Here is a 20,691-nt window from a genome sequence, read left to right on the forward strand (position 1 = left end):
GGGCCGTTTTGTCGCAGAGAGGCCCTGGTTGCTCTGTTATGAAGCCTTGTGCCTTTTTCTCTAGGAAGTTTTCGCCTGCCGAGCGAAATTATGATGTGGGCAATCGGGAGTTGTTGGCCATGAAATGGGCATTTGAGGAGTGGCGTCATTGGCTCGAGGGTGCTAAGCATCGTGTGGTGGTCTTGACTGATCACAAAAATCTGATGTATCTCGAGTCTGCCAAACGCCTTAATCCGAGACAGGCCCGCTGGTCATTGTTTTTCTCCCGCTTTGATTTTGTTGTCTCGTATTTACCAGGTTCAAAGAATGTGAAGGCCGATGCTCTTTCTAGGAGCTTTGTGCCTGATGCTCCTGGAGTCGCTGATCCTGTTGGTATTCTTAAAGATGGAGTTATCTTGTCAGCTATTTCTCCGGATCTGCGACGTGTGTTGCAGAGATTTCAGGCTGATAGGCCTGAGTCTTGTCCACCTGACAGACTGTTTGTCCCGGATAAGTGGACCAGCAGAGTCATTTCCGAGGTTCATTCCTCGGTGTTGGCAGGTCACCCGGGAATTTTTGGCACCAGAGATCTGGTGGCCAGGTCCTTTTGGTGGCCTTCCTTGTCAAGGGATGTGCGGTCATTTGTGCAGTCCTGTGGGACTTGTGCTCGAGCTAAGCCTTGCTGTTCTCGTGCCAGCGGTTTGCTCTTGCCCTTGCCTGTCCCGAAGAGACCTTGGACACATATCTCCATGGATTTCATTTCTGATCTTCCGCTATCTCAGGGCATGTCCGTTATCTGGGTGATATGTGATCGCTTCTCCAAGATGGTCCATTTGGTTCCTTTGCCTAAGCTGCCTTCCTCTTCCGATCTGGTTCCTGTGTTTTTCCAGAACGTGGTTCGTTTGCACGGCATCCCTGAGAATATTGTGTCAGACAGAGGATCCCAGTTCGTTTCCAGGTTCTGGCGATCCTTTTGTAGTAGGATGGGCATTGATTTGTCGTTTTCGTCTGCTTTCCATCCTCAGACTAATGGACAGACGGAGCGAACCAATCAGACTTTGGAGGCTTATTTGAGGTGTTTTGTCTCTGCTGATCAGGACGATTGGGTGACATTCTTGCCGTTGGCTGAGTTTGCCCTTAATAATCGGGCTAGTTCCGCCACCTTGGTTTCGCCTTTTTTCTGCAACTCTGGTTTCCATCCTCGCTTTTCTTCGGGTCATGTGGAGCCTTCTGACTGTCCTGGGGTGGATTCTGTGGTGGATAGGTTGCAGCAGATCTGGAATCATGTGGTGGACAACTTAAAGTTGTCACAGGAGAAGGCTCAGCGCTTTGCCAACCGCCGCCGCGGTGTGGGTCCCCGACTACGCGTTGGGGATTTGGTGTGGCTTTCTTCCCGCTTTGTTCCTATGAAGGTCTCCTCTCCCAAATTTAAACCTCGTTTTATTGGGCCTTACAAGATATTGGAAATCCTTAATCCTGTATCTTTTCGTCTGGATCTTCCTGTGTCGTTTGCTATTCACAATGTATTTCATAGGTCCTTGTTGCGGCGGTACATTGTGCCTGTAGTTCCTTCTGCTGAGCCTCCTGCTCCGGTGTTGGTTGAGGGCGAGTTGGAGTACGTGGTGGAGAAGATCTTGGATTCTCGCCTCTCCAGGCGGAGGCTTCAGTACCTGGTCAAGTGGAAGGGCTATGGTCAGGAGGATAATTCCTGGGTGGTCGCCTCTGATGTTCATGCGGCCGATTTAGTTCGTGCCTTTCATGCCGCTCATCCTGATCGCCCTGGTGGTCGTGGTGAGGGTTCGGTGACCCCTCACTAAGGGGGGCGTACTGTTGTGAATTTGCTTTTTGCTCCCTCTAGTGGTTACTAGTTTTTTGACTCTGGTTTTTCTGTCATTCCTTTTATCCGCACCTGGGTCGTTAGTTAGGGGTGTTGCTATATAAGCTCCCTGGACCTTCAGTTCAATGCCTGGCAACGTAGTTATCAGAGCTAGTCTGCTGTGCTCTTGTCTACTGATCCTGGTTCCAGTTATATCAGCTAAGTCTGCCTTTTGCTTTTTGCTATTTGTTTTGGTTTTGTATTTTTGTCCAGCTTGTTCCAAATCTATATCCTGACCTTTGCTGGAAGCTCTAGGGGGCTGGTGTTCTCCCCCCGGACCGTTAGACGGTTCGGGGGTTCTTGAATTTCCAGTGTGGATTTTGATAGGGTTTTTGTTGACCATATAAGTTACCTTTCTTTATTCTGCTATCAGTAAGCGGGCCTCTCTGTGCTAAACCTGGTTCATTTCTGTGTTTGTCATTTCCTCTTACCTCACCGTCATTATTTGTGGGGGGCTTCTATCCAGCTTTGGGGTCCCCTTCTCTGGAGGCAAGAAAGGTCTGTGTTTTCCTCTACTAGGGGTAGCTAGATTCTCCGGCTGGCGCGTGTCATCTAGAATCAACGTAGGAATGATCCCCGGCTACTTCTAGTGTTGGCGTTAGGGGTAGATATATGGTCAACCCAGTTACCACTGCCCTATGAGCTGGATTTTTGTATTCTGCAGACTTCCACGTTCCTCTGAGACCCTCGCCATTGGGGTCATAACAGGGTCCTCCGAGTACTTTTTAGTGCTCGGAGATTTAGTTTTCATCGCCGCAGCTGAATGATGTACAACTGATAGCCAGCATAAGTACATGTGGAGGTTGCCTGGTTGCTAGGGAATCCCCACATTTAATCAAGCAGGTTAGTAGCTGTAAATCATTCAGCTGCTGCGAGGAAAACAAAATCTCCGAACTATAAGAAATACTCGGAGGTCACCCGAGCGTGCTCGGGAAAACCCAGGCAACGAGTACACTCGCTCATCACTAATAAAGATTAGTTTGAATGACCAAATTGTTTTTAACTAATGTGTCCACAGTGGCGGTGGCAATTGAGATGCCGTAAATATAGGAGGGATGTTCACGATTGAGGGGTGCTAGTGAGTGATCACAGAAGTAATGATAACAAGGATATGAAATCGCAGGCAATAAATAAGAATGTCCGCACTTATAAATGAGTAAATTTAATTCAGTGCAAATAAAATGTTTTTAATTTTTAGGAATTAGTTGAATCCAGCTAATTTGTAAAACTTGCAATTCAGTTTGTGTGCTTTGTCTAAAATGGCCACCACCATTTCACACATTGCATAACATTGCATCAGCCAGACACGGATCATAAGACCTCTGGCAGATTTCCCCATAATGCCTTGCAGCTATCCCATCCAATGCTATAGCACAGCAAATCAGGAGTGACTATTATAGCCTGCATAAAAGCAGAAGCAGTGAATGCAGCAACCATTTTGTGGTGAATCTGGATAGCGAGAAGACACAGCTTAGCCATAGAGAAAGGGAGAGAAGGCAGTAAAACACTGTTAAAATTGTACAGATTCTGTCTGACAGCAGAACAGTGAGGAAAACTAGTGCATGAGGAAATGAGAATAGCTTCATACATGTTCTCTAGGGCGATTGGAGGCTTTGGGACATTTTTTACTCTCCATAAATTGAATCTCTTGAGAAAATTTGGTGAAGCTGGCAAATTGTATTGTCGAAAGATTCACTCATCTTTACCAAGATAGGAGAAAGGGGTTAGTTTTGTTATTGTTTGTTTACTGTGTTTTTTCTTCTGTAGAATTTAGCAGCACCATTCACAATCCCACCACTCAGACGATTGCCATACTAAGCCATATGCAATGCATAGAGATTGGAATAAGCAGGAAAGATGGCCTCTTTGCTGTTGCAGAGCTGTGATTGATCAGTCATGTTAAATGGCCAATCACAGAGGGCCAGAGGATGGCACCGCTCTATTTGGCAAAAGGGCAGTAACAGCAGTCATCTCTCCTTTGTTTCCACAATACTATTGCGATGACGTTAAGTGAATGGCTTAAATCTATGGAAAATAGCAAGAATGTCTTCCCTCACATGATGTATATGTACATCATGAGTTAGGAAGAGTGAATATGCCGTCCCCAGTTCTTGGTTTTTAATGTTATGGATAGTCAGTAGTGTTGAGCATTCCGATACCGCAAGTATCGGGTATCGGCCGATACTTGCGGTATCGGAATTCCGATACCGAGTTCCGATACTTTTGTGGTATCGGGAATTGGTATCGGATCCATATTAATGTGTAAAATAAAGAATTAAAATAAAAAATATTGATATACTCACCTCTCCGGAGGCCCCTGCACCTTACCGCTGTTAACCGGCAGCCTTCTTTGCTTAAAATGAGCACGTTTAGGGCCTTCCATGACGTCACGGCTTCTGATTGGTATTAGGAATTTAGGACCTGAGAATGATGTCGCGGCTTGTGATTGGTCGCGTGGCGGTCTTTATTTTACACATTAATATGGATCCCAGGGCCTGAAGGAGAGTTTCCTCTCCTTCAGACCCTGGGAACCATCAGGATACCTTCCGATACTTGGTGTCCCATTGACTTGTATTGGTATCGGGTATCGGTATCGGCGATATCCGATACTTTTCGGGTATCGGCCGATACTATCCGATACCGATACTTTCAAGTATCGGACGGTATCGCTCAACACTAATAGTCAGCAAAGCTTGATGATTTTCATAGATGTGCCGCCCTTTTCCACACAAAATATGAATGTACAGTGGGTACGGAAAGTTTTCAGACCCCTTTAAATTTTTCACTCCTTGTTTCATTGCAGCCATTTGGTAAATTCAAAAAAGTTCATTTTTTTTTTCACATAAATGTACACTATGCACCCCATCTTGACTGAAAAAAACAGAAATGTAGTAATTTTTGCAAATTTATTAAAAAAAACCCTAGAACTATCACATAGTCATAAGTATTCAGACCCTTTGCTGAGTATTGAGTAGAAGCACTTTTTTGAGCTTGTACAGCCACGAATCTTCTTGGGAATTATGCAACAAGTTTTTCACACCTGGATTTGAGGATGCTCTGCCATTCTTCCTTGCAGATCCTCTCCAGCTCGGTCAGGTTGAATGGTGAACATTGGTGGACAGCCATTTTCAGGTCTCTCCAGAGATGTTCAATTGTGTTTTGGTCAGGGCTCTGGTTGCGCCACTCAAGAATGGTCACAGAGTTGTTCTGAAGCCACTCCTTTGTTATTTTAGCCGTGTGCTTAGGGTCATTGTCTTGTTGGAAGGTGAACCTTCGGCCAAGTCTGAGGTCCAGAGCACTCTGGAAGAGGTTTTCATCCAGGATATCTCTGTACTTGGCTGCATTCAGGTTTCCTTCAATGGCAACCAGTTGTCCTGTCCCTGCAGCTGAAAAACACCCCCATAGCATGATGCTGCCACCATCATGTTTCACTGTTGGGATTGTATTGGGCAGGTGATGAGCGGTGCCTGGTTTTCTCCACACATACCGCTTAGAATTATCACCAAAAGGTCTATCATCATCTCATCAGACCAGAGAATCTTATTTCTCATAGTCTGGGAGTCCTTCATCTGTTATTTAGCAAACTCTACGTGGGCTTTCATATGTCTTGCCTGAAGATCTCTCACCAAGGCTCTTTTCCCACAATTGCTCAGTTTGGCTGGACGGCCAGGTCTAGGAAGACTTCTGGTGGTTCCAAACTTCTTCCATTTAAGGATTATGGTGGCCACTGTGCTCTTAGGAACCTTGAGCACTGCAGAAATTCTGTTGTAACCTTGGCCAGATCTGTGCCTTGCCACAATTATGTCTCTGAGCACCTTGGCCAGTTACTTTGTCCTCTTGATTCTCATTTGGTCTGACATGCCCTGTGAGCTGCGAGGTCTTATATAGACAGGTGTGTGTGCCTTTCCAAATCAAGTCCTATCAGTTTAATTAAACACATCAGGGTGCTTCTACTCAATACTGAGCAAAGGGTCTGAATACTTATGACCATGTGATATTTCAGTTTTTATTTTTCATTACATTTGCAAAAATGTCTACATTTCTGGGGGGGGGGGTTCAGTTAAGATGGGGTGCAGAGTGTACATTAATGTGAAAAAATGAACTTTTTTTAATTTATCAAATGGCTGCAATGAAACAAAGAGTGAAAAATGTAAAGGCGTCTGAATAGTTTCTGTACCCACTGTATGTTCACCTGCTAGACTAGTGATGCCCATCTGCATTTTAATCTGCATTCCCTGCTGGTATCTGTGCATCAATATCAGAGTAAAGCGTGACGAGACTGCGACCAAGTGTGGGGACTGCATCCATTCAGGAGTGGAGTATAATTTTTTGTTTTTGTTACTGTACTTTGGGCCAATTAACATTACACTGGTCAACAGCATTTTTGGTGCCAAAGATATTTAATCGAATTTAGGGTATTTTTGGGGTGCTGATTCTGAATATGTCATCAGTTTTGCCAGATTGGCTCAAGTTTTTGAGATTTTTGGTATCTTATTTATAGCACTTGTTGGTAAATGCGACGCATCATCTCATTAATTTCTTTGGATTAGTACTTGAACTGAGCAGTTCTCAATATAGTTTTGTGTTAATTAGTGTTCTAAAAGTTTGTTCATAGCTTGATTTTTGCACTAACTTTATGTTGTTGTCTGTTTTCCAGTGAAAAGCATGAACTCATCAAGAAGAAGTTGTCTTAACGATCCAGACTCATTCTGTTACATTTGTGGTGAATACACACTGCCAAAACATAGAAGAAACATAACAGACTTCGTAAAAAAAGTGTATTTTGCCTATTTTGGGGTTATGCTTGGGGGCCAAGACAAGTTTTGGGCACCACAAAAAATCATCATGATGACTGTTATTTATGGTAAACACAGGTACAGGCACATCTTCACAATGAGGGACAGGCCTTCTTGCAGATTCCATGTTACTCCCATTTTCGTTTCTTATGCTTATTGAATCCTTGCACTTACACTGCACAGAAATAACAGTCATCATGATGATTTTTTGGCTCTCTCCACACCATTGGAACACCAAATTTGAAGCTTTTTCTTTGTCCTTTGCTCCATTTTCGTAATAATTCGATACATGCTTTGCACACTATGTGTGGTGCCCAAAACTTGTCTTGGTCCCCAAGCATAACCCCAAAATAGGCAAAATACACTTTTTTTACGAAGTCTGTTATGTTTCTTCTATGTTTTGGCAGTGTGTATTCACCACAAATGTAACAGAATGAGTCTGGATCGTTAAGACAACTTCTTCTTGATGAGTTCATGCTTTTCACTGGAAAACAGACAACAACATAAAGTTAGTGCAAAAATCAAGCTATGAACAAACTTTTAGAACACTAATTAACACAAAACTATATTGAGAACTGCTCAGTTCAAGTACTAATCCAAAGAAATTAATGAGATGATGCGTCGCATTTACCAACAAGTGCTATAAATAAGATACCAAAAATGTCAAAAACTTGAGCCAATCTGGCAAAACTGATAGCATATTCAGAATCAGCACCCCAAAAATACCCCAAATTCATTAAAATATTTTGGACACCAGAAAAAAAAATTTTTTTTGTTGACCTGTGTTATCTTTTACAGTAGGGGACAACGCTTTAATGCTAATCAGCCATGTACACAAATGGACTTGGTGACCGGGTATTGCACTCATACACTCACCGGCCACTTTATTAGGTACACCATGCTAGTAACGGGTTGGACCCCCTTTTGCCTTCAGAACTGCCTCAATTCTTCGTGGCATAGATTCAACAAGGTGCTGGAAGCATTCCTCAGAGATTTTGGTCCATATTGACATGATGGCATCACACAGTTGCCGCAGATTTGTCGGCTGCACATCCCAAAGATGCTCCATACAAGGCAGGATGGATCCATGCTTTCATGTTGTTTACGCCAAATTCTGACCCTACCATCCGAATGTCGCAGCAGAAATCGAGACTCATCAGACCAAGCAACGTTTTTCCAATCTTCTACTGTCCAATTTCGATGAGCTTGTACAAATTGTAGCCTCAGTTTCCTGTTCTTAGCTGAAAGGAGTGGTACCCGGTGTGGTCTTCTGCTGCTGTAGCCCATCTGCCTCAAAGTTCGACGCACTGTGCGTTCAGAGATGCTCTTAGGCCTACCTTGGTTGTAACGGGTGGCGATTTGAGTCACTGTTGCCTTTCTATCAGCTCGAACCAGTCTGCCCATTCTCCTCTGACCTCTGGCATCAACAAGGCATTTCCGCCCACAGAACTGCCGCTCACTGGATTTTTTTTCTTTTTCGGACCATTCTCTGTAAACCCTAGAGATGGTTGTGCGTGAAAATCCCAGTAGATCAGCAGTTTCTGAAATACTCAGACCAGCCCTTCTGGCACCAACAACCATGCCACGTTCAAAGGCACTCAAATCACCTTTCTTCCCCATACTAATGCTCGGTTTGAACTGCAGGAGATTGTCTTGACCATGTCTACATGCCTAAATGCACTGAGTTGCCGCCATGTGATTGGCTGATTAGAAATTAAGTGTTAACAAGAAGTTGGACAGGTGTACCTAATAAAGTGGCCGGTGAGTGTATCTTGCAGCTTCACAGCAGAATGACCATGTACAGCAGGTGGTGCAAAGCGAAAGTACAGTAGGCCACCCTAATACCTAACATTATAATCTATTAGTTCCTGTTTTGAGGTCTACAGTTGCCAACACTCAATTTATATATGTTTTTGTAAAATTTAACTAAAGTGTTATATAATAAATAACAACATATTACAGATAATACAACAATGTCAAGGTTCTGTTATTGAAAAATATTTTTTTTCTTGATAGATGATTTCACTAGGAGCTCAAATGATTACCTGACATCAGAAATTAAAGCCGAAGATCATGATATTACACCAGATACATATGAAGAGCATGCCATTATCCCAGATCTATCTCCAGCCCTTCACAACAAAAATCTACCTTCTGATTCTTTTCATGAGATTCTATCTTCTATCAAGCAACATAAAAATGACACCAGAGGTACTGAACATCAAAAAGCTTACACATGGGAAACACCATTTTCATGTTCAGTGTGTGACAAATCTTTTAATCAAAAATCGCAGCTTGTCAGACATCAGAGAAATCACACAGGGGAGAAACCATTTTCCTGTTCAGAATGTGGAAAATCTTATAGTAATAAATCAAGACTTGTAAGACATCAAAGAATTCACACAGGGGAGAAGCCATTTTCCTGTACAGAATGTGGGAAATGTTTTAATCAGAAAACAAATCTTGTTACACATCTGAAAATTCACACGGGGGAGAAACCGTATTCCTGTTTAGATTGTGGGAAATGTTTTAAACAGAAATCGGAGCTGGTTACACATCTGAGAATTCATACAGGGGAGAAGCCATTTTCATGTTCAACATGTGGAAAATGTTTTATGGGTAAAACAACTCTTGCTACACATGAAAGAACTCACACAGGGGAAAAACCATTTTCATGTTCTGAATGTGGGAAAGTATTTTACCGGAAGTCATCTTTAGATGTACATCAGAAAATTCACTCAGGGCAGAAGCCATATGTATGTTCAGAATGTGGAAAATGTTTTGTGATGAAACACTACCTTGTTGTACATCAGAGATCTCACACAAGGGAGAAGCCATTTTCATGTTCAGAGTGTGGGAAATGTTTTATAGGTAAATCAAATCTTGTTATACATCAGAGAATTCACACTGGGGAGAAGCCATATTCATGTTCAGAATGTGGGAAATGCTTTACAGAAAAATCAAAACTTATTATACATCAGAGAACTCATACAGGAGAGAAACCATATTCATGTTTAGAATGTGGGAAATGTTTTACAGAAAAAGCAAAACTTATTATACATCAGAGAACTCATACAGGAGAGAAACCATATTCATGTTTAGAATGTGGGAAATGTTTTCCAGAAAAATCAAAGCTTGGAAAACATCAGAGAATTCACAAAAGTAGGTAGCTTTTTTAATCTTTTTATTGACATATTGTTCAGGAAAACAATGCAACAGTTACAATTAAGGTCACACAAAAAAAGGGAAAGCAACTGGTTAATGGAAAATGTTTATAATTAGTAATAGATATTTGTTATTCAAAAGTAAATGTACAAAAAAAATTGTGTATAAAACGGTTTACATTTGCATATATTATACTCTTCATTGTACCTCTTGTAATTCTAGGGTATCCTCTATGTGCAGGTGCCCAAAATTAACTTAATATCTCTGATGAGGATACAGTTCTGTTTTAATAAAGTTGTAGTTTTATGTGTCTGTCCGGAGTCCAAGCCTTTTTTTAATACTTAGCAATAAATATTACAATAAAATAAAATATAGAAAATAAAGCCCATCTAACTTGTCTAGGGTTGAGGTTTTTTTAGCTGATTCTAAATAAATCAGATTTTATAATACCATAATAACTGTGACTTACTGTTTGGCAACTTTGAGGAAGTTTCATAGTTGATCGAAGGCCCACTTAATTGCCAAGAATTCATGATTATCAATGTCATAATTTCTTTCAGCAGATAAAAAAATTTCATGAATAGGAAGGAGCATGGACAAAGTTGAACCCATAACTTTTCCCAGACAAAGTTTTAAATTGCGAGCTACTCCTGGTTTTCTTTCACTTTCCCGTTTAGATGAGGCCTAGCTTTGCTCATGGAAAGGTATGACATTAGTGATAGGAACCATCCTTATTTAGGAACACCTTGACGTGGTTGTATGGCTTTTGTGCTCTTTGATAAAAAAAAATGCTAAGTACCATACGGTTTTAACATTTACAGTAATAGTGGAGTTCATGTATTTATTTATTTATAGCACATTTTTGCACCAGTGCATTCATTTAATACTAAAGGAGTGAAAGCCTTATTTTTTTTTGCTTTTTATGATTTGAGTGAGAGGCATCAGCCTCCACAATAAAAGGACACTCAATATCAAGCTGAACCAATAAAAGTTCAGCCGAAGGTGCATTTTGTCTTAGCCTTCCAATTAACCACATTTGCCCCCTTCTTGGTCAAGTCAGTCAGGGGTTTGGAAATCTTGAAAAAAATTTAAATTTGCAATAATAGTTTGCAAACCCACAGAAATGCTGCAAGGCTGTACCCACTCCTTAATAGTTTGAACTTTTGAGAGGTCCATTCGGACAGCTTTTAGAGGACAATATATAACCCAGGAATTTTACTTCTTGAACCAGAAAAAAAGCACATTTTTCAATTTAGCAAATAAGAAATTGTTTGAGACTTTGGAGTACAGTACATACATGTTCAGTATCAGATGAATAAACAAAGATCTTGCTTTCCTCCATCCAGGGTAATACAGTATTAGTAGTATTAAATCCCATCTGGTGCTTGGGGACGGGGACAACATGGACCTGTGTGATTTCAAATGCCAGTGCTGAATTTCAGCCCCAGTGTCCGTACCTGAGTGCCACTGATTCTTTACTGTGATTTTGTTAAGTTCCCGATAGTTAATACAATTTCTTACACCACCACCTTTTCTACTAACAAAAGAAACCTGTGCTTACTGGTGGCGTGGACAGTCTGATCAACCCTTTTTGCAGACTGTCTGCTATACGATCTTCAATGGCATGACTTTCTGGACCAGAAAGATTCTGGTTTTTTTTCACTTAAAGGGCTTTTCCCATGAACAAAGTTAATTTTAATCAACATTTTAATCAATAGATCTTTTAATAATAAGAAGTTGCGCAATTGGATTTGTTTAAAAGAAAATGTTCCTATGCTGAGATACTGTTATAAATGTGCCCCTGCTGTGTACTGTGTAATGGCTGTGTATGACCGTACAGGTACTTGGTCTGATCACAACACATCTACTGGGCAGGGGATGAAGCAAAAAAAGTATACAGACAGGACGGGAGGGGGTCATAGCTAATTCTTTCTTTGAGGTAAAACATTGCTTAAAAAAGCACACTTAGGTAGAAGAATAAAGGATCATCCCCGCGCTGCTGCAAGAAGAATTCCAAAAATTGTAGAAGTTTCAACCTGGTTTATTTGAATAAACCACGTTGAAACCTCTACAATTTTTGGAATTCTTCTTGCATCAGCGCGGGGATGATCCTTTTTTCTCCTACCTAAGTGTGTGTTTCAATCAGGTCCTGCACTGACCTGTGGATCTGCAGCAGCTGCCATTAATATATGTCCTTCCTTCAATCTCACCAGGTGAGTAGTTCTCATGGTGGGCAACTTTGTGTAACGTTTGATAAGACCCTATTTGCGCTTTTGTGTCTCCCTCTTTTCTCTGAATTGCTTAAAAACGGGCAGGGAAATGTTTTTTAGCTCTCAAAAGAATTAGCTGCGATTCCCTCCTGTCCTGTCTGTATATTCTTTTGCTTCCTCTCTTGCTCAGGAGATCTGGTGTGAACAGACCATGTTCCAGCACAGTCAGACATGGCAATTACACAGTACACAGCAGGGGCACATTTATAAGATTATCTTGGCAAAATTTAACACATCTAATTGTGGAACTTATTCCTATTCCAAGACCTATTAATTAAAATGTACTTTGTTCATGGGAAAACAACTTAAGGGAACCTGTCAGCAGGATCATGCATAGTAACCTACACACAGTGTCAGGTCAGCGCCTTTATACTTATTAGGCCGGAGACACACTGGTGCGAGATACGGTCTCGCTGGTTAAAAGCAAGCTGTGGCACCTGCATTCCGGAGCGGAGCGTGCAGCTGCATAGCAATACATGGAGCTGCACGCTCCGCTCCGGAGTGACGGTGCCACAGCTTGCTTTTAACCAGCGAGACTCGGCCGTATCTCGCAGCAGTGTGTCTCCGGCCTTACAGTGATACCTTGGTTGATGAAATCTGTCTTATGGTTGTTTCTTAATCTTTATTTTTAGTTTTGTTTTAATGAGATTCTTGTGCCCTAAGACTGGGCTGTGGTATGTTGGGCTCTGATTACATATTCATAATGCAGACTGCTGACAGATCACTGATCCTTCACTGACCTGTCCCCTAGTTTGCATAATTAATATGTACATAGTGAAGGAAAAAAAAGCTTATGCAGGCAGGAGTCGGCCATAGCACCTGCGCTGCTGCATAATCACATGTGTACTTTGCACTTAATCCCTTTTGCTGATTTAATTGAGTGAAAACAAAAAAAAAACAAAAGGCAATTTGAAAATGGTGCTTGCTCAGTAGCAGCTATCGGTGTGTATAGATTCGATAGCTGCTATTGCGCAGGCGCCGGCGGCGCCATCTTGCTGAAGAGGGAAATAAAGATTTCCTCCCCCAAGATGGCGCCGCCTGCTCAGTAGAAGCTCTCGGAGATCACTAAAAGCTGCTATTGCGCAGGCGCATGCGGCGCCATCTTGCTGGAAAAGACAAAAAAGATTTCTTCCTCCAAGATGGCGCTGCCCGCGCCTGCGCATTTACAGCTCTCCGAAATCGCCAAAAGCCTCTATCGCACAGGCGCGTGTGGCGCCATCTTGGAGGAGGCAGTCTTTTTTTTCTTTTCCAGCAAGATGGCGCCACCTGCGCAATAGCAGCTATCAGCAATCTTCGAGAGCTGCAACTGCGCAGGCGCGGGTGGCACAATGTTGGAGGAGGAAATCTTTTTTTTTTTTTTTTTTACAGCAAGATGGCGCCTGTGCAATAGAAGCTATCGAATCTATACACACCGATAGGTGCTACTGCGCAGTCACCATTTTCAAATTGCCCTTTTTCTCTGACGCCCATGACGGCACCACGGAGAGAGGGGGATCCGCCCACCAAGGACAGGAAACCTACAGATAAAAAGGCAGTACCTTTCTCCCGCATCAGTTGGTTTCATGTCCTTTATGGGAGACCTACAGACTTACCGACAGAAGGACGTCATGGGAATCCGGGGCCAATCAGTCCGACTCAGGCAGCAGGGGTCCCCCTGCCTCGGCTGATGTGGAGACCCGAGGCGCCACCGCTAGGGCTAGTGGGCCTCTAGGGTGTGCGGAGGAGGCAGCATGGAGTTCGCGGCCACCTCCCCAGGTAAGATGCCTGCAGCAGTGACAACATCCAGGGGGGTCCCTCTTTGGTTGGGGGGAGTGGCGCGGCTCTCCCTCCTGAGCATCAGCCTGCTCACTGCAAAAGCCGGGGGTTCCGGTGTGCAGCGTCCCGCGCATCATGCGCAGCGCCATTTTGGAACTAGCTGCGCGTGCACGGGATTTGGCTGCGATTCTCGCAAATACGGGCCACTGCGCATGCGCCGGTCAGCGGCAGAGTGTTACTGCGCAGGCGCAGATTTAAATAGACGGCGGGAATCACTGCCACATAAAGGGGAGAAGTTGCCTAGGTCAGGCACTTCTGTGGGCTCAACCAGGCAACATGAGCGACCTAGAGTCATCACCCCTATCAAAATCACCACCACCACCAGCATCGCCGCAGTAGCAGCAAAAGTGGCCGCCGCAAAAACAAGATGTCACCGGTAAAGGACGCCAAAGGTCCCTGCATAGCAAGGAGTCCAGTACGGCGTCCGGCACAAGGAGGACAGATGCAGAGCATCCCCAACCGGTATTTATGGGTCCGCAAGGTGGTAAGTCAGTGACAGTAAGGACATATTTGCCTTTCTTACTTTAGGGGAAGAAAAGCTTAGGCAAATCTAAGCATAGGATTTGCGCCCTTTGTAGAGAAGACCTTCCGACTGCCTGGGAGAAAAGGCTTTGTAGCATGTGTATACAGCAGACAGTATCCGAAGGGCTTCCCGGGTTCGCAGCCGACCTCAAAACCCTGATAAAAAATCAGGTGAAAGACACCTTTTAGATCCCTAAAAGGTGGTAAAAAGCGGAGGAAGACCAGACACAGGTCCCCATCTCCTGGGTCTAATATTACGGATAATGATGATGTGGACTCAGATACATCTAACTCCTCTTCTTCTTCATCAGCTTCTTCCTCTGAGGGTCACAGCTGTTTTCCTTTGGAAGATACAGATGGCCTCATTAAAGTGATTAGAAGCACTATGGGGCTAGTGGACCCTCACCCAAAAAGATCGGTACAGGACATCATGTTCGGGGGTCTTGAGCAAAAAAAGAAGAGAGCATTCCCCCTTAACGAGACAATATCCGCACTAATCAAAAAAGAGTGGAAAAAACCCATAAGGAAAGCGTTACTAATGCCAAAAAGAAAGTACCCTTTTGAGGATGAATCTTGCTCCTTCTGGGAAAAAGCCCCTAAACTAGATGTCGCCATAGCTAAGGCATCAAAGAAATTTGCCCTCCCATTTGAGGACATGGGGGTCTTGAAAGATCCCATGGACAAAAAGGCGGACGCTTTTCTTAAAAGTTCCTGGGAAGCAGCTCGGGGAGGTCTAAAACCGGTGGTTGCCGCCGCATGTACATCCCGTTCATTAATGGTATGGTTAGACCCACTGGAAGGCCAGCTAAAAGGGAAATCATCCCGGGACTCCATATTAAACACCTTGCCGGTGATGAGGGGGGCGGCCGCCTTCTTGGCAGACTCCTCCACCGATTCAATCAGGCTGGTTGCTAGTTCGGCAGTTTTCTCTAACTCGGCTAGGCACACCCTCTGGTTTAAGTGTTGGCAAGGGGACCTACAGTCAAAATCCAAATTGTGTACCATCCCCTGTGAGGGCGAATTCTTATTTGGCCCCACCTTAGATGACATCTTAGAAAAGGCGGGGGATAAAAAGAAATCTTTCCCCTCCCTGGGTTTCCATTCCTACAGAATGCCCTTTCGGAGCAAGAGGTTTTTTCGAAGGAAGCCGGGGAAAAACCAAGACAAGTGGGAGGATAAAAGAAACAAGAATGAAGGGCTTTTGTTCAATAAGAGCCCCAGTGACAACAAAAACCTTCCCAATGAATGTTTGCCCTAGGTGGGGGGAGAAGACTGTCCCTCTTTCTCTCGGCCTAGGAGAAAATTACCAGCAGTCCATGGATCCTGAGCATAATAAAATCGGTACTAAAACTGACATTTCTCAAACCCCCTCGTCCCTCCTTTATGGTGACATCTCCAAGGTCTTCAGGGGAGGAGCAACTGGCATTAGAAAACAAGGTCATTGGACTAGTGAACAAGGGGGTTCTCCTAGAAGTTCCCCTTCAAGAAAAACGGCAAGGATATTATTCCCCTCTGTTCCTGAGGAAAAAGCCGGACGGCTCATACAGTACTATCATAAACTTGAAAAATCTAAACAAATGCCTAGAGGTCCAAGCGTTCAAGATGGAAACAATAAAGACATCTATAAAAATGCTGTTTCCTCGGTGTTTCATGGTAGTCCTGGACCTGAAGGACGCCTACTATTACATCCCTATCCACAGAGATCACCAAAAGTTTCTCAGGATAGCAGTTCACATCAGGGGGGTGTTACACCACTTTCAATTTTCCAGCCATAGCTCCAAGAGTATTCACCAAGCTATTCGCAGAGGTAATGGCTCACCTGAGGGAACAGGACACCCTGATTGTGCCATACCTAGACGACCTTTTGGTAATCGGCTCCTCTCCCCAACACTGCAGCAAACAACTAGAAGCAATAATGCACTCTCTAGAAAATCTGGTCTGGTTGATAAACTTAAAAAAATCCAGGTTATTACCATCCCAAATCCAAGAATATCTGGGTCTTACTCTAGACTCCGTAAAAAAAACAGGAATGCCGCCTTCCAGCGGAAAAAATACAAAAACTATCGGGGCTGGTGTCCAAAATGCAAGATCTCCCCTCCATAACCCTCCGCCAAGCCATGTCCCTGTCAGGACTCTGAACATTTTTTACCTTTTGTGCATTACTGCCCTCTTCCAAGATGGCGTCTTTGGTCTCATGTGCACTGTGTCTTCCTGCTATAAAACTCCACCCCAGCCTTCAGTCTGTGCTATAGTATTCTGCCTTGCATCCTGCTCCTGACCTCCTGATTACTCCCTGGCTATACACCTGCTCCTGTGAACCTGTGTGGTGATCCTGTTACTCTGCTCTGAGTTCCTGCTGCATACACAAGTCTCCATTAATCCTCCTTCATCTGCTGCTCATGTTTACTTCATCTGCATTTGCTGGACATGTAAGCTGCTGCTGCTTTGCTATAACCTGAAACTATTAACCAGGCCTCCCTGGTTGAGCTATGATATGATTTGAACTGCCTATAAGCATATCTATCTGTGTCTGGACTAAGACAAAGATTTATTCGTGTCAAGTATCTTCAAGAATAACTGTGCTTCATAGACTTTCTGCTTGATTGCATTTCTCTCTGAAGACTGCTAAGGCTACGTTCACATTTGCGGTGTGCGCCGCAGCGTCGGTGACGCAACGCACAACGCAAATGTGAACGCATGCGTCCTTTTTTTGCTTGATTTTGGACGCACAAAAAATGCAACTTGCTGCGTCCTGTGCGCCCTGACGCGTGCGACGCATGCGTCACAAAACGCAAATGCAACGCATGTCCATGCGCCCCCATGTTAAATATAGGGGTGCATGACGCATGCGGCGACGCATCGGCGCCCGACGCTGCATCGCACAACGCTAATGTGAACGTAGCCTAAGCTGCGTTTTTTATTTGCACCAAGTGTTGTGGACTTGAGTTTCTCTCTGCACCTGTTTGAATCACCGTGTGATAATATAGACTTTACCACTTATAAAACTGTGTCCTGTAGTTGTCTTGTTCCACGCAAAGAGTCTCCTGAGTTATCCCCTATAATTATTATAGGATACTCTATCCTAAAAAAAAAAGGAGACTGCTGGAACAATGACTGCAGAAAGCAGATTAGAGCAGGTGTTTTCCATAATTAGATCACTGCAGAAAGATGTGGAAGGTCTGCAAAACAAGTTTGGAAGCTTTGAACTCAATCAACAAGTGTTTGGACAGACTTTGCAGGACTTGAGCAACCACATGGCAGACCAGGAAAACAAACTTGCTGGCATAGAGTCCCAGTATGGACGGGCTTTTCAGGACATAAGCACGCAAATAGCTGCACAAGTGACTTTACCCTCTGGGAAACCGCCACCAGCTAGCCCACCTAAGTTGCCCCCATTCAGATTTAATGGTGATCGCGACAAATTTCGTGGCTTTGTGAATCAATGTATGCTATATTTTGATGTGCATGCTGACCGTTTTCCTACTGATAGATCCAAAGTATTGTGTGTAATAATGCTTCTGACCTCACGAGCACTCTCCTGGGAGAATCCGATGATTGAGTCTCGTGACCCACAGTTAAATGACTTGGATGATTTCTTGACTGCTATGGCATTAATGTTTGATGACCCTATTCGCCGTGCAACCGCTGAATCTGCTTTGTTGTCTTTACGCCAGGCTAAACGTTTTGTTATTGAGTATGCCACTGAATTCAGGAGATTGGCGGTAGATACCAATTGGGACAGTTATGCACAATTGCCTATTTTTAAAAGGGGTCTGTCTAGTATTGTAAAAGATGAACTAGCCCGCTCTGAGTCACCACAAGAGCTAGAGACATTTATACAGCATTGTGTGCACATAGACATTCGCCTTACTGAGCGTAGGCAGGAGAAATTTGCTGCATATAACCGTGTTTCTAACTTTTCCCTTCCTTCCAAAGAGCCTGCAGGTAAAACCTCTCGGGAGGTGGAGGAGGTGCCCATGCAAATTGATTCCGTTCAGAGGCGCGAGATCAATGAGCGCTGGGAGCATCGCCTTTGTGAAAGTCTATGTTTCTACTGCGGCCAGTCTGACCACTTCTTGATCAATTGTCCTAAGTGTCCTAGACGGCCTAACAAGGTGCTAGCAGCAATAGGGGAGTATGACAACTGTGATGATGAATCTGACATCTCTGAATGTAGCCTACCTTTAAACGCTGTATTCCATTCACTTTCTATGACTTCACCCCCCAAGGAGCTGAAGGAAAAGAACTCTCAATGTTCTCTCCCTATTAAGATCCTGTGTTCAGGACAGTGGATTTCCAGTTCAGCTATGAATTGACTCTGGTGCAGGTGGCAATTTCATGGATATCGCATTTGCCAAGGAACATGGTATTAAAATTCAGCAAAGAGCCTCTCCAATTACCATGGAAACAGTGGATGGGTCACCTTTAATCTCTGGGCCTGTGGATCAGGAGACCGTACCCCTTGAAATTTTGTTGGAGCCTAATCATCAGGAGCAACTTTCTTTCTTGCTAATTTCTTCTCCTCATTTTCCTGTGATTTTAGGCATTCCTTGGTTGCGTTCTCAAAACCCAATTATCAACTGGGAGACCAAGGAGATTATCTTCCCAACAAAGAGCAACTCAGCGTTAACAGAAGCTGTCCCTGAGTCCACGACTACGGAACCACATGTACAGGTATTTTCTTTACCTCCAGCTTATAAAGAGTTCTCTGACATCTGTGACAAGAAGAATGCAGATCAGCTTCCTCCACACAGGCATTATGACTGTCCCATTGAGCTGCTTCCCGGGGCAGCCATTCCTTTTGGTAACGTATACCCTTTGGCGGCACCTGAGCTTCAAGCCTTAAAAGAGTATATTGATGAAAATCTGGCCAAAGGCTTCATACGTCCTTCTTCCTCACCAGCAGGGGCACCTATCTTTTTTGTAAAGAAGAAGGATGGGACCCTGAGACCCTGTGTTGACTATCGAGAACTCAATAAGGTAACCGTACGAAACCGTTACCCTTTGCCTCTGATTCCCGAATTACTGGAAGAGTCCGCCATGCTAAGGTGTTCTCTAAACTGGATCTTCGTGGGGCTTATAATTTGGTGCGTATTCGTCCAGGGGATGAGTGGAAGACAGCATTCAGATGCCGGTATGGACACTTTGAATCTCTTGTGATGCCCTTCGGGCTTTGTAACGCCCCTGCAACATTTCAACACCTTGCTAATGACATTTTCAGAGATTTGTTGGACCAGTTTGTAGTGATCTATTTGGATGATATACTAATCTTTTCTGACTCTCTACAGGAACATGAAGAACATGTCAAAACTGTTTTAAAACGTCTGAAAGAGAACCATCTGTATATTAAGCTGGAGAAATGCGAGTTCCATCGTTCTTAGATACAGTTCTTAGGTTATATCATCTCTCCCCAGGGGCTGAACATGGAATCTGGTAAGATTCAGGCTATCCTCGACTGGCCGGTACCCAAGAATGTTAAGGACGTCCAACGTTTTATTGGTTATGCAAATTTCTACAGACGCTTAATTCGAAATTTTTCTGATATTGTCCGTCCCATTACTTCCTTGACAAAGAAGGAAAAGCCCTTTAAGTGGTCATCACAGGCTCAAGAAGCTTTTGATCGGCTTAAGATCTGTTTCACATCAGCACCACTGTTGATACACCCAGATCCAACACTTTCTTTCATTGTGGAGGTGGACGCTTCTGATAATGCTTTGGGGGCTATTCTCTCCCAAAGAACTGGAGAGAAGGGTCTGCTACATCCTTGTGCTTTCTTTTCCCGTAGACTAACCTCAGCAGAGAAGAATTACGATGTGGGAGACAAGGAATTGTTGGCTATTATTGCGGCTTTCAAAGAATGGAGGCATCATCTGCAAGGAGCTGCACAACAGATCATAGTGCTAACTGACCATCGCAATTTAGAGTTCCTTAAATCCGCTAGATGTCTTTCTCCTCGTCAGGCTCGTTGGAACTTATTTTTAAATCAGTTTAACTTTGTTATCTCGTACCGTCCAAGTTCTCGTAATGGGAAGGCTGATGCTTTATCCCAAATCCATGCTGCGGATTCCGTACCTGGAGCCCCGTCAAAGACCATTCTATCTGATGCCAATTTCATCGGAGTTATCCACGATCAGGACTTGTGGAAGGAGTGCAGGGAGGCCTATGAAGGTGATGTATTTCTGGCCAACCCACCTGTGGATATGAATCTTGTCTTTAAGGGTGGCATGTGGTTCAGAGATCGACGTATCTACGTCCCGGAGGTCGTCCG

The 20,691-nt window shown here is 43.8% G+C and overlaps 1 protein-coding gene across 9 annotated transcripts in view; it reads left to right on the forward strand.

Annotated features, from left to right (window-relative positions):
- Window positions 1–20,691, forward strand: part of LOC143767365 (uncharacterized) — a 307,056-nt gene that overhangs the window by 222,560 nt on the left and 63,805 nt on the right. For 4 of the 9 annotated variants that reach the window (XM_077255647.1, XM_077255640.1, XM_077255641.1 and 1 more), the window contains exon 7: window positions 8,668–10,128. The exons of 4 other annotated variants lie outside the window; for them this stretch is intronic. In XM_077255647.1, coding sequence (XP_077111762.1) covers window positions 8,668–9,821 — 1,154 coding nt within the window. In that variant the 3' untranslated portion in view covers window positions 9,822–10,128. Of the gene's footprint in view, window positions 1–8,667; window positions 10,129–20,691 lie in introns of those variants that run through there. One more of the 9 variants, XM_077255648.1, reaches the window with a different exon arrangement.

The sequence above is a fragment of the Ranitomeya variabilis genome, chromosome 4, assembly GCF_051348905.1.
Source record: "Ranitomeya variabilis isolate aRanVar5 chromosome 4, aRanVar5.hap1, whole genome shotgun sequence".
Taxonomy (NCBI): domain Eukaryota; kingdom Metazoa; phylum Chordata; class Amphibia; order Anura; family Dendrobatidae; genus Ranitomeya; species Ranitomeya variabilis.